The following is a 17,386-nucleotide window of genomic DNA, read 5'->3' as shown; positions in this document are numbered from 1 at the left end:
TAAACTCCTTACTGACTCTCACTGCCTGAGTTCACGCGTAAATGTGGTCACTTGTACCGGAATGAATAGCTGGATAGGCCTTAGAGGAAGTGGTTGTTGTGAATCATGGTTTCTATTTAGGGCAAAATGGCCACAATATAATGTTAAATGACTTGAAGGGAAATCAGTTCCCCAGTGAAAGGGTCATGCAATGTACTTCAAGCTGTTCTCATCACAATTTAATCCAAATGACTGCACTTCAGGAGTACATTTAGACTGTTATGTGTAACAGGAAGCTGATGGGGCATTGCAAGGGTGAAAAATTGTGATTCAAAATGACAATCTAACTTTATTCTTTTTGTGAGTAGCAAGGTCTTTCTGTTATTTTACAGCAGTGGATTATTGAAGATCAGGGGGATAAATGGGTGTTTGATTCAAGTAGTGTCTCCTTCTTATCGACTTCTATTATTTAAAAGTCCAAAGTAAACTAGAAGGTTTTGTGTATAGTTAATACATTATTAGGGTTTAACTATAAAATAAATGCAAATTTTTGGATTTGATCTTTGCACATTTATAGGTAAAAATGGTACAACACAGTGGGCAGGCACAATGGCTAGCATTGCTGCCTCACAGCGCCAGGGACCCAGGTTCGATTCCCAGCTTGGGTCACTGTGTGGAGTTTGCATGTTCTTGCTGTGTCTGCGTGGGTTTCCTCCGGGAGCTCTGGTTTCCTCCCATAGTCCAGAAAATGTGTTGGTTAGGTGTATTGAACCAAACAAGCGCCAGAGTGTGGCAACTAGGGGAATTTCACAATAACTTCATTGCAGGGTTAGTGTAAGCCTTACTTGTGACAAATAAATAAACTTTAACTTTAAACTTGTTCTATTTTGGCAATTTTTAAAAATTCATTGTAGAACATGGACGTTGCTGGCTGGCCAGCATTTATTGCCCATCTCTAGTTGTCCTGGGAAGGCAGTTGAGATGATGTGGAAATGCCGGCGTTGGACTGGGGTAAACATAGTAAGAAGTCTGACAACACCAGGTTTAAGTCCAACTGATTTATTTGATAGTAAACTCACAAGCTTTCGAGGTTTACCTCTTCATCAGGTGAATGAAGAGTTCTGGCAGTTGAGAGTCAACCATGTTGCTGTGGTTCTAGAATCACATACAGGTCAGACCAGGTAAGGACAACAGATTTCCTTCCCTAAAAGACATTAGTGATCCAGATGGGTTTTTCCAACAGTTGACATGGTGTCATGGTCATCAGTAAATTCTTCATTTCAGATTTTTTTTATATTAAATTCAAATTCCACCATTTTCCATGATGGGATTCGAACCCGGGTCCCCAGAACATTAGCTGACTTTCTGGATAAACAGTCTAGCAATAATACCACAAGGCCATTGCCTCCCCTAAGGAGGTGAATAAATTTGTCTTTATTTGTTGAATAATCAGTACTTAAAAAAAAACTATACTGAGTTGCCTTTAACAATATTGTTGGCAGTGGATGTGTAATTGCAAAATAGCTAGTAAAGATCATGAGATTTTTTTGCTGTCTGAGCATCTTCAGTGATTAATCCTGGACTGGCACTGGCAAACACTCAGCAGGCACCATTTCTTGTGGTGCACTGTCCGCTGGTTACACCGAGGAGGTAACAGTGGATAGGAAGCAGGATAACCAATAATGTGAGATGGGAAAAGACACACTGGTCTATCCAACATGTCCCCCACAACTGCAATGCCTCATATGCCCAGACCTCACTCCACCCAAAGGTCAAATAATCTTCTAGAAGATGCAAAAAAAATCTTTGCCAAGCTTTGGGTGCGGGTGCAGGTGTGGGTGGGGGTGGGGAGGGGTGATATTAGTCCAGGGGATCCTGACACTGATTAATGTTATACAATACAACACCCTCGCTGAAACAGGTCCAGTTCTCACTGGAAGTAAATCAGTGAGTTAAAGTTCACCACGTGTCCCCTTCCATCTCACTATTCTGTAAGAAAAGAGCCACTTCTTAATGTCCAACTGAGCCTGCCCTTGGGTAACTTGAGATTTTGACCCTGGTCCTCATGAACCTATTTAAAACAACAAAGTGTATTTGTAAAGTTGCTTTAATGTAATAAAATTTCCCAATGTGCTTTACAAGAGCATAAAAAAAAGTGACACTTAAACTTATAAGGAGATATTAGGCCAGGTGAAAAAAAAACTTGGTCAAACAGTCGAAAGGTTTAAGGAACTTTGTTAAGGAGAGAGAGGTTTACGTAAGGCAATCCAGAGTTTAACGCCGAAACTGAAGGCATGGGTACCAGCATCCTACAACAGACAAAATCTTACGAGCTGTAAGTATAGAGTGCTGTGATCTTCAGAGTCCCAGTTCTTTTAACTGTTGCAGTAACTAATATGCTGCAAAATATGGGCCTCCTTTGCAGCTTTTCAAAACCCTAATGTCACCCACCAGTTTAAGTTTATTTATTAGTGTAACAAGTAGGTTGACATTAACACTGCAATGAAGTTATTGTGAAAATCCCCTGGTCACCACACATTACAAGAACACCGAGGGAGAATTTAGCTTGGCCAAAGCACCTAACTAGCATGTCTTTCAGACTGTGGGAGGAAACCGGAGACCCAGCGAAAACCCACACAGACACAAGGAGAATGTGCAAACTCCACACAGACGGTGACCCAAACTGGGAATTGAACCCGGGAACCTGGTGCTTTGAGGCAGCAGTGCTAACCACTGTGCCACCACTATGTGATCGGTCCAAAACTGGGCACAGTAGTCAACCTGAGGCCTAACCAAAATTCTAATAACAAAATAGTATACTTTGTCATCTAGTGAATCGCAGATTGCCCATATTCAGAAAGGATGCTCAGGCAAACCATGTGAAGCATTATGATCAGTGTACCTTAAATTCTAAAAAGTATTTTGATAAAGTTTCATGTAAAATGTTATTTATTCAACTCAAAATGGTGATGATTTGGCATAAGCATTGGGAATGAACAAGAAACTGACTAAACAATAGGAAATAAGTACTCAGAAGAGGAATTATGTCAGAGTAGGGGAAGTACTGAATGTAATTCTTCACGGTTTGCTGGGAGCACTTATTTCAAACTTACGTAAGTTTATAAGTGGTTACAGTTGCAAATGATACAAAACAAAAAAGGGTAGTGAAATTGGAAGAGGCAACTCCAAAATTACAGAGTCAATTTGTCAAGATTTGTAAGTTCCAAAATGTTGAAATAGAAATATTTATCTGGGGAGTTATTCAAAATTATTTTCTAGATATGATTTAAAATAATGGACTACATCTCTCTGTGGTTAAGAGAGACAATCCAGGCAAACCGCTGAGAACTGGAGACCTCCAAGGTACATCTGACCAAGCACCAAAGCATGAGTCCCAGGCATCTTAAGCTCTCTGTCATTAGGAAAATGACAGCTTGGATGGGAGACCAGCTATTGGAAACTAGAGGAGAGAATGCTCTTCAACAACTTTGATCTTGCATTTCCACAGGGAAAATTGCCTTCTCTAGCACTACTGCTGCCTAGGAACATCGAAACAGGAGTAGGCCATTCAGCCCCTCCATCCTCTTCTGCAATTAAATGAGATTGTGGCTGATCTTAACCTAAATCCATAATGTCTGGAACCTCTATTCCCCTGACTTGAGACTTTTTATGCCTTTCCTATTCCCTTCATCCTTTCAATGATGGCCGTGACTTCAGTCAATTAGGCTCTTGGTTTGGGATTCCTCTGCCTATCTCTTCCCTTAAGACCTCCATAAAACTGACCTCTTCAACCATGCATTAGGAACTGCTTTGATTATCTCTCTCCTAGACTTCATGTGGATTTCTATTTAGGGTGTTTTTCTACATTAAAGATTGTTTTAGAATCCTACAGTGCAGAAAGAGGCCATTCAGCCCGACCACAATCCCACCCAGGCATTAACCCCATACATTTACCCTGACTAGTTCCCCTGACACTAAGGGGCAATTTAGTATGGCCAATTCACTTAGCCTGCACGTCTTTGGACAGTGGGAGGAAACTGGAGCACCCGGAGGAAACCCACACAGACACGGGGAGAATGTGCAAACTCAGCACAGTGACCCAAGTTGGGAATTGAACCCAGGTCCCTGATGTTGTGAGGCAGCAGTGCTTGCCATCATGCTACCCCACAATTGCTTCGAATTGTGATTTTAGCTGAGGGACTGACTGAATTAAACTGCGAAAAGGACACCATCCCATTTCAATGAGTTAACTAGATGGCCCATTTCAGGTATTTTCAAGGCTGCATAAACTTGGTTCCTTTAATGATGTATGTGTTTCGCTGCAGGCCAGTAACTTTGGTTAACTTCAATATCAACCATAAATAATTTGAAGTAACAAGAATTTAAAAAGAGTGCAACAGATTTTTTCCCCCATTTTTTAAGTGTGCAATGCTTAAATCTGGAATGAAAAGTTCTCAGTGAAGGAAAGGAATAACAACAAAAAAGATTTTGTGTGCAGTTATCTCGATCGATGGTGACAATAGCTGCCTGAAGTACAGGAAACTCAGGAAGCACATGTTGGCCTGCAGGGTTTGTATATCATCTGGGCCTCCTGATTGCCTCAGTGAGAGGCTTTTCCTGTTATTCAAATACCGAGAACTGTGTCAGCAATTCATCATGGTGTGATTTACAGAACTCTGCACTCAGTCTCCTCTCAGCCACTTTCCTTATGTTTCCATGAATTAGATGCACATTTCCTGACTGACTGTGTGAAAACTGATGATAGCTTGACTTGGCCCAGACCCCACTGACGCACAGATTGCTTGTAAACCATATCCTGAATGCTTTGCTCCCTTTTCCAGCCCTTATTTCACATGTTCGTAGTGTATTGAAATAGAGACAGTTGCCTTCCATTGTGACGTGAGCCGGTAAAGTTCAGTATTTATTTGGGCAGCAATCCACTGAGTTGCAGGAATAATTCAGCCATCCAATCAGTGATGAACTATTCACTAGCCTTTGTCTTTGAATTGTCAATGCGTTTGTTCATCAGCAGTGAGCATGATGCTTTATATATTTCTTTTGAAATAGAACTTTGTAGATTGGTTTCTGTCATTATCTGATCGTTCCATACAGCAGCCCGAATGCTGAGGAACTAAGAAGCTACTGGAATTAAGAATCTACTAATGACCAAGAAACCATTGTCGATTGTTGGAAAAATCCATCTGGTTCACTAAATGTCCTTTAAGGAAGGAAATCTACATCCTTACCTGGTCTGGCCTATTTGTGACTCAAGACCATTAGCAATGTGGTTGACTCTGAACGGCCCTTTCAACAAGGGCAACAAGAGATAGGCAATAAATGCTGATGTGGATGTGCCAGCGTTGGACTGGGGTAAACACAGTATAAAGTCTGACATCACTAGGTTTTAGTCCAACGAAGCTTTCACCTGACGAAGAGGGAGTCCCCTCGAAAGCTTGTGAGTTTACTATCAAATAAATCGGTTGGACTAAAACCTGGTGTTGTCAGACTTTTTACAATAAATGCTGGCCAGCCAGCAACTGTCTTGTCCCACAAATGAATTAAAAAAAAAGTAAGGCTTTAGTTTGGGTTTTGTTGTGTTGCTGTGTCAGTAAAACCCTTTCTTTAAGCCTGTCTATAATCTAATGAAAAGTTCCTTCTTTTTATGTATTCTTTTCCTCTTCATAGCTAGTCGATGAATTGAAGTCTCTGACTAGAAATCTAGTAAAACACCTATTTTTACTTTGTATGTAAGAAACATATAAAATGGAGAGAGTACCTGTATTGTGCAGCTTCTGTGACTGTGCTGAGCAGGCAGCTGCTCTGCCTTTGGTAGCATTACTGCTAATGAGGTGGTCTCAGGGTGCATCCTCCAGACACAGCTCCTGCTGGGCGTAATCTATGATCTTTTACTCATAGAATCATAGAGTCTACAGTGCAGAAGTAGGCCATTTGGCCCATCAAGCTCGCACCGACAACAAGCACACCCAATTCCTGTTCTACCCCTGTAACCCCATGTATTTACCCTCCCAATCCTCCTGACATTAAGGGGCAATTTTAGCATGGCCAGTCAACCAAACCTGCATATCTTTGGACTGTGGGAGGAAACCGGAGCATACAGATACGGGGAGAATGTGCAAACTCCACACAGACATTCACCTGAGGCTGGAATTGAACCTGGTCCCTGGCGCTGTGTGGCAGCAGTGCTAACCACTGTAACATCATGCTGTACTCACTACAGGCTGGATGGGCAGCTTGCGTTTACTACCGCTGCCCCTTTCTGCTTCCTGGCCTGTAAGGTTCCTTTCCGGTTACGATTCATGAACCTTGATAAGGGAAAACTGAATGTGTTCACTTGTCCTTTGATGTGGAGACAATTGGATTCACCGTCCGAGTTAGCCTGGTAGACCTCAGAGCACCCCGAGTTCTAACCTATTGCAGAACTGCTTCCATTGGCAGTGAAATAGTATAAGGAGAGGAAGGGTTTAATTGCCAATAGAAAGGCAGCAAGAGGAGGAAAAGGCGCAAACAATAACAATAGGGTCTGTCTACTTTGCCATGGAGTGTTCCATTCAGTTGGACTGTACCATGCCACCTGTCCCTGTGGAAAGGTTTGTGCAGAAAAACAGCATTGACCACCCATTAGGTATATCCATGAGGACATGCAGGAAAAGGGGATGATGGATCTTGTTGGATGGTTCCCCAAGCAGGCTGACAAAATCTGGCATTTGGCATAATGCCTCATGATCAGACTTCTCAAACTAGCTTGGCTAGTGGTGAAAGTCCAGTTAGATCCTTCGTGCACACTCTGGAGTCCCACCAGTTCTGCACACTGCCCCTGGGGTGACTGTGGTGGGGAAGAGACTGTTCCCCTATCTCTTGCTTATGTAGTGAGGCGTGTTCTGTACTGTTCTGTTCCTTTGTGGAACAGGACAGAAGAAGACCCAGTAGTTTTTGTTCAGGTTCAGCCCAAGCATCTGTAACACAGGACCGAATTGTCTGGGACTGTTCCCACTGGTGCACATTGAGATGAGCATTAACTACTGCTGGAGGGTCATCAACTGAAACTCTTTGCTCTGCCTGAAACCTTCTGGTATTCTACTGCAAAAAACTGTGGAAAACCGAGTGTTGCAGACTGGCACATTCCAAGGCTCAGGCCTATTTGTTGATGGATGCTCTAAAGCTTGGGACAGTCACTGCAAAGGCACATTGGGGAAAAACCACATTGCAGACAGAGGGCCTGGAAACTGTGTAAAAATCCCTATACGCACTAGAGAATGTTCACCATGAAATGTTCCAGTAAATTGTAAACATAATTTGTAATTGAAGATGCACTTAGGCATGTTCCACACTAGATTAAAAGAAACTGATCTGTACTTGTGGTATCAAATCTGAACTGATATACAATAATTGTACAAATTCTATGAATAAGGTATATTTTGCGGGGATATTAGTCACAATATGTAATCATCTTGTATTTCTGCTCTTTTACTAGTTATCTTAGGGTGTTATTTTCAGAATAATTCTGTACCTCACCCACTCGTGCTCTCTGTTGGACTGTAGTTAAGTGCAGAAAAGTAGTGATTGAACCGAAAGAAGAAAGGGAAAGCTAGCAGCAGGAGAAATTGGTAAAGGAGAGCTTACTGACATGATATTAGTTCTTGGAGATAATAAAATTGAGTGCAGTAAGTGGTTACACTCTTGAAATGTCTGTCTACTATTTATACAAGTAATCTTAAGATCTTATCAGCTAGTTCTATGTAAAATGTATTGTGTTTTGCTTTTGATTTTTTGACATTGATTTGAGAAGGCTCTGAATCAAACACTGGGAAATAATTGCCCCTTTATTTAAGCTGGCTTGTGCATTGCAAATTTAGCAATGGGAAAAGTCCAAACCTGTTGTTCAAAGACAGTACGGGCGATGCCAAATCTGAAAAATGATAACTATGAAACGTTATATGATGCCACCTTCTATTTGTTGCAACAGGTGATTTACTGGAATCCTACAGGTTTTTGGACACTTTACAGATTCCATACATTCCATTGTTTCCTGTGCAAGTTACAACAGGCGGCACAGTGGTTAGCACTGCTGCTTCACAGCTCCAGGGTCCTGGGTTCGATTCCTGGCTCGGGTCACTGTCTGTGGAGTTTGCACATTCTCCTCGTGTCTGTGTGGGTTTCCTCCGGGTGCTCCGGTTTCCTCCCACAGTCCAGAGATGTGCAGGTTAGGTTGATTGACCATGCTAAAATTGCCCCTTAGTGTATAGGGATGTGTAGGTTAGAGGGATTTGTGAGTAAAATATGTAGGGATATGGAGGTAGGGCCTGGGTGGGATTGTGTTTGGTGCAGACTCGATGGGCCGAAGGCCTCTTTCTGCACTGTAGGGTTCTATGATTCAGAGTGAAATGTGTCTTCTTGTTTGATTGCAGGTCTGATGGAGCTGATGTGGAACTGCTCACTGCTCCTCACTCCAACAGTATGCAGACAGTCTCTGTTGATGGAAGCACAGATTCAATACACCAAGGTAACTGGCAATGTATGCATTTTCTCAGATGGTATCATTGAATGGTTACTGAGGATAGCATTTAAATGTTAGAGTGTTTCAGAAAGACCACTGTAAACCCATCTTCCCACTGTGCACTGAGGCAATGACTTTTATCCTCCCGCCTACACTTTCCTTATCTGGCATTGCCTCGATAGACTAGTGATACCTCACAGATATCCAAGTGGGCAGAATTGTGTATCAGTCCTCCCATCAATGTTACTTCACCATCATATTAATTAGTTTCTTGTCTTCCTTAAATTTTGGTCTTTGTTTTGCTCTCTCTGCAAACTTTCTCTCTCAGCTTTGAAGCAGATGAATATATTGTGCTGCAAATTACTTTATTTTCCTGCTAATTAAGTTTATTTATTAATGTCATAAGTAGGCTTACATTAACACTGCAATTAAGTTACTGTGAAAATCCCTGTAGTCACCACACTCTGGCGCCTGTTCGGGTACACTGAGCGAGAATTTAGTATAGCCAGCTCGCCTAACCAGCATGTCTTTTGGGCTGTGGGAGGAAACTGGAGCACCCAGAGGAAAGCCACGCAGACATGGGGAGAACATGCAGACTCTGCACAGACAGTGACCCAAGTCGGGAATTGATTCGCACTGCCTGGTACTACGAGGCAGCAGTGTGAACCACTGTGCCCCTAATCTCAGCTGCAAATTGAAAACAATTATTGAATGTTGCATAATCCACCGTGCCTGGGCATTATGTGTTTCGCAGACCAGGACTGGATGATTCGCTGGGCCAGCAAAGTCCCTGGGGTGACTGTGTTAGGTCATGTCTGGAACCTACAAACAGTCTCATATATCCATCCCTGTGTTCCGCTGACCTGCAGAGCTGCTCAGGCTGCTCCAAACCATAAGTGAATAAGCTCAGTTACCTGCTACCTCCAGAGCATTGGCTTAGTCTGTCAATTTCATGTTCATCGTTAAATTATTTAAAAATAATAAAAATTATTTTTAAATGTAAATGCTTTCAAAAGCTGTGGCAGAACTTTAGAAATAGAAATGAAACATAGGCAAGTCTAAATTTATTGTGTGTGTTTTCTGTCCCACACCAGTGTAGTCAACTCTTAATTAATCACCGAGGTTGCCTAACAATCTATTCTGTTGTCAGAGCAATCCATGATGGGTAATAAATGTTGACATTGTCAGCAATGGGCAAGACCTGAGAATTAATTTTAAAAGTGCAAATATCAAACACTGTTTAATCTCTATTTCTGGTCACTTTTTTTTTTGAAAGAAAGAAAGATTCAAGCTTTCCAACAATCTTAAATACATAGACTTGAGCACAGAATCTTAATTGACTTTTGCATTGATTCATCCTGTTTTGTTTTATCAATTAGACTTTGTTGTCTTGCAATGGTCTAATGCTGTCAACAGAATAATACATCAGGTTTCAGTGCTTGAAGAACAGTATTTAAACAGTGTTTGTTTCATAGGTACATAGGGAATAGGAGCAAGATTAGGCCATTTGACCTCTTGGACCTGCTCCGCCATTCAACTAGATCATGGCTGATCTTCTATCTCAATGTCTTTTCCTGCGTTCATCCCTTGATGTCTTTTTAATATCTGGAAATCTATTTATCTCTATCTTGGATACACTCAAGGACTGAATCTCCACAGCCCTCTTGGTAGAGAAATCCAAAGATTCATCACCCTCCTAGTCAACAAGTTCGTCCTCATCTCAGTCCTAAATAGTCCTCAGGCCTCTTTCAACATTCTGGGATGTAGATAAATATGTTCAGGGGATTTATCAACTTTCAGTCCCATTAATTTCTGCAAAACCACATTTTTTTATTAATATGAATTTATTTTAGTTCCTTGTTTGTAGGGCAGCATGGTGGCACAGCACCAGGGACTGGGATTCCATTCCGGCCTTAGGTGACACTGTGGAGATTGCATGTTCTCCCCACATCTGCGTGGGTTTCCTCCGGATGTTCTGGTTTCCTCCCACAATCCAAAGATGTGCAGGTTAGGTGGATTGGCTATGGTAAATGCACGGGATTACGGTGATAAGGTGGGTGGATGCGCCTGGGTAAAATGCTCTTTTGGAGAGTCAGTGCAAATTTGAAGGGCCGAATAACCTCCTCCTGCAGGTAAGGACTCTGTGTTCTGATTCTTGTTAATCCCTTTGTTCTTTTTGTTCCTGGGAGGATTTTTTTTGTATCTTGCATTTCAACATACAAGTTACGATCAGGAATAGGCCACTTGACCCTTCAAACTTATTTTGCCATGAAATAAAATCATAGTTGATCTGACTGTAACCTCCAATAACCTTTCACCCCCTTGTTTATAAAGAATCTATCTAGCTCTGCCTTAAAAATAGCCAAAGACTCTGCCTCCATGGCCTTTTGAGGAAGGGGGTTCTACCCTCTGGCAGAAAGAAATTCTCCTCATTTCTGTCTGGAATAGGCTAAGCCTCATTTTTAAACAGTGACCCCTAGTTCTAGATTTTCCCACAAGAGGAAACATCCTCTCCACATCCATCCCAGCAAGACTCCTCAGGATCTGAAAGGTTTCAGTCAAGTTGTCTTTTACTCTTCTAAACTCCAATGGCTACTAACCTATCTTGTCCAAACTTTCCTCATAAGGCAGCCCACCCAGTCCGGATATTAATTTTAATAAACCTTCTCTGAACTGCTTCCAATGCATTTATATCCTCCTTTAAATAAGGAGACGAGTGCTGGAGTCCAATCTTTCTCCTTGCAGATAGACACAAAGGGAGCAATCTTACCCTAAAAATTCTAAGTCCTGAACTAGCGTGAAAGCGGGAGAGTTTCAGATCCGTTTTTTGGGTGAGTTTAAAAATCCAACCTTACATCACTCTGAGCAAAAAATTAAGCAGGGCAAAGGGGCAGGGCCTAAGCTCGCCAGAAAGCCAGCTGCTTACACCAGAGGGTGCAGATCTCTCTCTGTTCTGTGCAATAGCAGAGAGATATCTGTCAGGCACCCAATTACACTATTGCAGGCTCCCCCTTCCTGCTATTGCTGCCCTCCATCCTTGGTCCATGCTCCACCTGATCCTGGTTGCAATGTACAGCATTTCCCCACCCCGACCCTGGTTGCTAAGTGCACAGTGCCCCCCATGCCCCACCCCTGGTTGCTAAGTGCACTGCCCGTATCTGGCACTGCCAGTGTGCCCCACTAAGGCAAGTAAGTTTGGATGATTACGTACTGGGCTCACTGATAATATTTAAATAGGTTTAAATATTGAAATCTTCCCTTTGCCCTTTTCGGGTGCAAGGCTGATCTCGCCTGATATCCAGGCCCGGTAAGATCGCAATAGATGCAAAGTCTTGCACAAACCCAATCTTTCGCCTACCTTGTGCTCTTACCATCTTGCCCTTCCCATCAAATGGCAGGACAAGAATGTGAGATCACCTCCAAATAATGTTTTGTTTCTCTGCCTTTTCCTTATTCCCCATTATAAATTATCCTGTCTCTGTCCGTAATGGGCTCACATTTGTCTTTGCCACTCTTTTTCTTTTTACATATATATAGAAGCTTTTACAGTCCATTCTAAAATGCTCCCAATTCTAAAACTTACTACCTTTTTGGCAACTTTATAAGTCTCTTCCTTTGATCTAAAACAGTCTTTAACTCCTCTTGTTAGCCAGGGTTGGTTCACCTTTCTTGCTGCATTTGTAAACCATTCTTTAAATGCCAGCCATTGCCTGTCTAAGACTATACCTCTTAACATGAGTTTCCCAAGTTACACTGCATATTTGCCCCTTGTATCTTCATGGTTTACTTTATTTAGATTTAAGAGTTTAGTTTTGGATTGAACTTAATTTTCAAATTTAAATCTAATGTTCCATAATATGATGACTGCTCTTCCCTAGAGGCTCCTTTACAACAAGATTTTAATTTCTACCTTGGCTTTTCAACGTTTCTATTTTGGTGGGAGGCCAGGGCCCACTCTACAGAGAAATTTCTTGACAACGGATGATACTCTCCAATTGACTTTTTGTATCTATCACTTAGACCTAGCTTCACATTGCAAAGTATGACGCCCCTCTCTTGATTGGACTTTATATGATCACATCTATTGTGAGTACTGTCATGGGGGGACAGCTGGAACTTTACAATATCAAGAGCTAATGTCTAGATTGGAAATATCTTTACATTTTGTTAGCATTTTCTGTAACAGCAGACTTTATTACTAAATTCACACTTTAAATGATACAACTAAAAACAAATGTTACAAAATTACAGTCAATTTACAATTGATAAATGCCCTCTGATCATATGAAGGGAGATTTGGAAAGACAGAAAGAACAAGGGAATAGTGCAAGGTAACGATGCAGGTAACCATAGCCAGAGTGTGACAGGAAGGGCCAGAATGTGCAAACGTAAGAATGCACCAGCAGACGTGGTCTGGATAGGGGAAAATAGTAGAAACAGAGAATTAAAGGCTTGTTGTTTGAACGCAAACTGCACTTGGAATAAGACTGAGAGCACAAATAGAAATGAATGAGTATATAATATGATAACATTGCAGAGATATGGTTGGACATTGATCATGGTTGGCTGAGACCTGAAAATTGAACAGTGTTTGACATTTCAGAAGGATGGAAAGAAAGGCAGAGAAAGTGAGGTAGTTCAACTAACAAAGGATGAGGTTGGTACAGTAGTGAGAAATAATCTTGGTTCAGAGGATGAAAATTCAGGATCTGTTTGGGGGGGAGATAAAGTTAAAAGTTTATTAGTAGCATAAATAGGCTTACATTAACACTACAATGAAGTTACTGTGAAAATCTAGTCATCTACTCTAGAGCGTGTTCGGGTACACTGAGGGAGAATTTAGCATGGCCACTGCACCTAACCAGCACGTCTTTTGGACTGCGGGAGGAAATCGGAGCACCCGGAGGAAATCCATGCAAACACAGGGAGAGCATACAGATTCCACACAGACAGTGGCCCAAGCCGGGAATCAAACCAGGGGCCCTGACACTGTGAGGCAGCAGTGCTAACTTAACCACTGTGCCACCCATAATAGCAAAAGAGCAAGTTACTTGTGGGAGTGGCTAATGGGAGCCCTGAGAGTAACTACATTCCAGGGTAGAATATAAATCAAAAAATGGTGAGGGCTATAAGAAATTTACTGCAATAGTCATGGGAGATTTTAACCTTCATGTCGATCGGAGGAATCAGATTGGAGGATAAGTTCATGGTATATTCAGGACAATTCCTTAAAACAGTATGTTCTGCAGCCAACCAACCTATTTTAGACCTGGTAATGTATAATAATGCAAATTGATTAATGACCTCATAGCAAAGGATGTTCCAGGTGAGAGAGATTATAACATGATACTATTTCACATTCAGATTGAGGCTGAGAAACATGAGTCTTAAGATAAAATAAAGGCTAATGAAAGGATATAAAGACAGTGTCAGCTGAAGTGGACTGGGAAATTAGATAAGACAGTAGAGAAACAATGACAGACATTTAATGAGATATTCAATATCTTCCATTCAGAAAGGCTCAACAAGAAAGGTGCACTATCCATGACTAAGTAGAGGAGTTAAGGATGGTATCAAATTAAAAGAAAAGACGTATAATACTGCAAAGATTAGAAGATTGGGAAAAGTTTAGAAACTAATAAAGGATGATGCAAGCATAATTGAGGGAGAAATTGGAGTGTGAGAGAAAACTAGCAAGAAATATAAAAACAGACAGTAAATGCTTCTGCAAGTATATAAAAATAAAAAAAGTGTAGCAGAAGTGAGTTTTGATCCCTTAGAGGATGAGACTAAGAATTTAATAATTGGAAACAAGGAAATTGCAGAGACTCTAAAGAAGAATTTTGTATCTGGCTTCACAGTAGAAGATACAGAAAGTGTTCCAAAAATAGTAGAAATGCAAGGGCAGAGAGGCAGGACAAACCTGAAATAATCATGATCATTAGAGAAAACGTATTATGAAAATTAATGGGATCAAAGGCTGACAAATCCCAGGACACATTGGCTTGCTGCCTCCAAGGACCTTTATAAGAAGTGACTGCAGAGTTAGTGAATGCATTGTTTGCAATCTTCCAAAATTTTATAGATTCTAGAAAGGTCCCAGTGGAATGGAAAACCACAAATGTAACACCACTATTCAAGAAAGGAAAGATTTGGAAAGCAAAATTTGCAGGCCATTTAGTCTTAACATTTGACTTTGGGAAAATATTAGAATCCTTTAATAATAAGGTAATAGCAGGACATTTTAAAAATCATAGCACGTTCAGCATGGTTTTGTGAAAAGGAATTTGGATGAAGCAAGCAGTGTGGATAAAGGGGAACCCATAGATGTAGTGTATTTCCAAAAGGCATTGCAAAAGGTCCCATGTAAAAGATTACTGCACAAGTTAAGAACTCATAGTTTTGGGGTGATATATGAGCATGGATACAGCATTAGCTTGTAAACAGGAAATGGAGAGTCAGGATAAATGGGTGACTTTCCGGTTGGCAAACCATAACTAGTGGGGGACCAGTGGTGGGCCTAGAATATTTACAAACTTTGTAATGACTTGGATAAAGAGACCGAATGAATTGTAGCCAAATTTTATGATGTTACAAAGATAGGTAGGGAAAATAGTTGTGAGGATGTTACAAAGAGTGTGCCAAGAGGTATTGATAAAGTGAGAGGGCAAAAAATCAGCAGATGAACTACAATGTGGAAAAATGAGAGGTTTTTCTATTCTTCCGCCAACATAGACGGAATATTATTTAAGTGGGGAAACGGCAGATTCCTGCGGTACAAAGGGAGCTGGCCTTCTTGCACATGAATCAAAAAGTTAGCATGCAGGTACACCGAGTGATTTGAAAGGCAAATGGAATGTTAGCCTTCATTACATCGGGGACTGGGTATAAGAGTTGGGAAGTTTGCTACATCTGTACAGATGGGATCGCATCTGGAATACTGTATACAGTTTTAATCTTATTTAATGGAGATATATTTGCATTATGGTTTCCTGATCAGTCAAGCTACAGAGGCATTGGGAAATCACTGCAGTACTTTGCCAAGCATAATCATAGACCAATCCGGTGTAAGTCTATGGCTGCCAATGCCCTTTGTACCCATTGCTGGGGGATACTTGGCATTGGAAACAGTTCATAAAAAGATCATGGGGCTGATTCCTGGGATAAAGGAGTTGTGTCATGAGAAATAAACACAAGAAATGAGAGCAGGAGTAGGTCATACAATGTGGTTAATCACGGTTTCAGCTACTTTCTTGCCTGTTCCCTATATCCCTTGGTTCCCTGAGAGACCAAAGATCTGTCCACCCCAGCCTTAACTGTGTTTAACGATGGAGTCTCCAAAGATTCTCAACACTTTTGAGTGATGCAGTTTCTTCACATCTCAGTCCTGAACGATTGACCCCCTAATCCCCTGACCAACAGAAACAAGTTAGTCTTTGGAATTCTCTCCCACAGAAAGCATTGGGGACTGAATTATTGAATATATTCAAGGCTGCTAAATTTTTGATTAACAAGAGAGTTAAGGGCTATGGAGAGAAAAAGCTGGAAAGTAGAGTTAAGGCCACAGTCAGATCTGCAATGTTCTTATTGAATAGTGAACAGGCTCGATGGGTTAAATGGCCTACTCCTGTTCTTATTTCTTATCATCCATAATGCCAGGCACCCCACCTAGTGGCCAGTTCTATAAATGCTTAAATCACACATAAGAGGCTGTCAATTTCAAAACTTTAAAAATGGGAGATTCATAACATAGATTTGACAACATAAAATCCCTGCAGTGCAGAAGGAGGCCATTCGGCCCATTGAGCCTGCACTAACAACCATCCCATCCAGGTCCTATCCCCATAACCCTACGTATTTACCTTGCTAGGCCTCCTTACACTAAGGGGCAATTCAGCATGGCCACTCAACATAGTCGGCACATCTTTGGAGTGTGGGAGGGGAAAACGGAGCATTCAGAGGAAACCCCCGCAGACACGGGGAGAACAGACAGTGACCCGAGACCAGAAAGGAACCCGGGTCTCTGGCGCTGTGAGGCAGCAATGGTAGAAAGCATGATAATTCCAGCACCCAGGGATACTGGAAGGTTAACACTGCTGCAGTAGTCACTGAGTAAGTCAGGTCAATAATGCATTGAGTCAAAATGCTCACTAACATTTTGTCATTGACCACAAACCCAGGCAATGACTTCCTTAAGGACCAGTGGTTGTTCCCTGAAATTTGACAAACTATAAAAATAGCTGTTGCTGAATATTGTCAAAAAATGTTTCACGAAAACATTTTAGCTTGTGTGAGTGTATTGTGTCTCCATGTAGCACAGTCAAAGTGGTGTCACTATCTGGGGAATACACAGTGCAAACTTGTAAATTCAAAAATAAAGGTTTTGCATTTTCAAGGAAAGCGCACTTCATGACCATCAGACATCCCAAAGGTCTTTACAGCCAATGAAATACTTTTGAAGTGTAGTCAATTACTCATGTTCAAAAACGCCCAGGGATCTTTTATGTCCAACTGAGAGAGCAAACAGAGCCTCAATTTAACGTCTTATCCAAAAGTCAGCACCTTTGACAGTGCAGCACTCTGTTTCACTTGCCTTGTGTTGTGAAATCCAAATCTACCCCATGGTGAGCAGAGGCTGGGACCTGCAACTCCCAGCGTGCCTCATGAGGTTTGTGCTTGTGTGCGTCGGGAGCAGGTGGTCGACGCACAATCTGGCATTTTTGTAGTCCTTCAGGCTGGGACGAGGCCCAGCGCACCTCTGCAAAGAAAACAGCACAAAAACAGGACCGTGGGAGCAGATCTGAAGTGCCATAACCAAGTACACCCTCAGACAATGGACAGGGAAAGGTCCCAAAGGAAGGAGGGACCGGGAGCTGACTCAATTAAGAAGAA

General features: G+C 41.6%; 1 protein-coding gene across 3 annotated transcripts in view; it reads left to right on the top strand.

Annotated features, from left to right (window-relative positions):
• Nucleotides 1-17,386, top strand: part of sh2b3 (SH2B adaptor protein 3) — a 208,258-nt gene that overhangs the window by 164,376 nt on the left and 26,496 nt on the right. For all 3 annotated transcript variants that reach the window (XM_080208264.1, XM_080208263.1, XM_080208265.1), the window contains one exon: nt 8,406-8,500. In XM_080208264.1, coding sequence (XP_080064390.1) covers nt 8,406-8,500 — 95 coding nt within the window. The remainder of the gene's footprint in view (nt 1-8,405; nt 8,501-17,386) is intronic.

Source organism: Carcharhinus amblyrhynchos, chromosome 20 (genome assembly GCF_965287045.1).
Source record: "Carcharhinus amblyrhynchos chromosome 20, sCarAmb.v2.hapA, whole genome shotgun sequence".
Classification (NCBI taxonomy): Eukaryota; Metazoa; Chordata; class Chondrichthyes; order Carcharhiniformes; family Carcharhinidae; genus Carcharhinus; species Carcharhinus amblyrhynchos.
The sequence above is the reverse complement of the archived record's forward strand: the minus strand, read 5'-3'. Positions and strand labels throughout refer to the sequence as shown.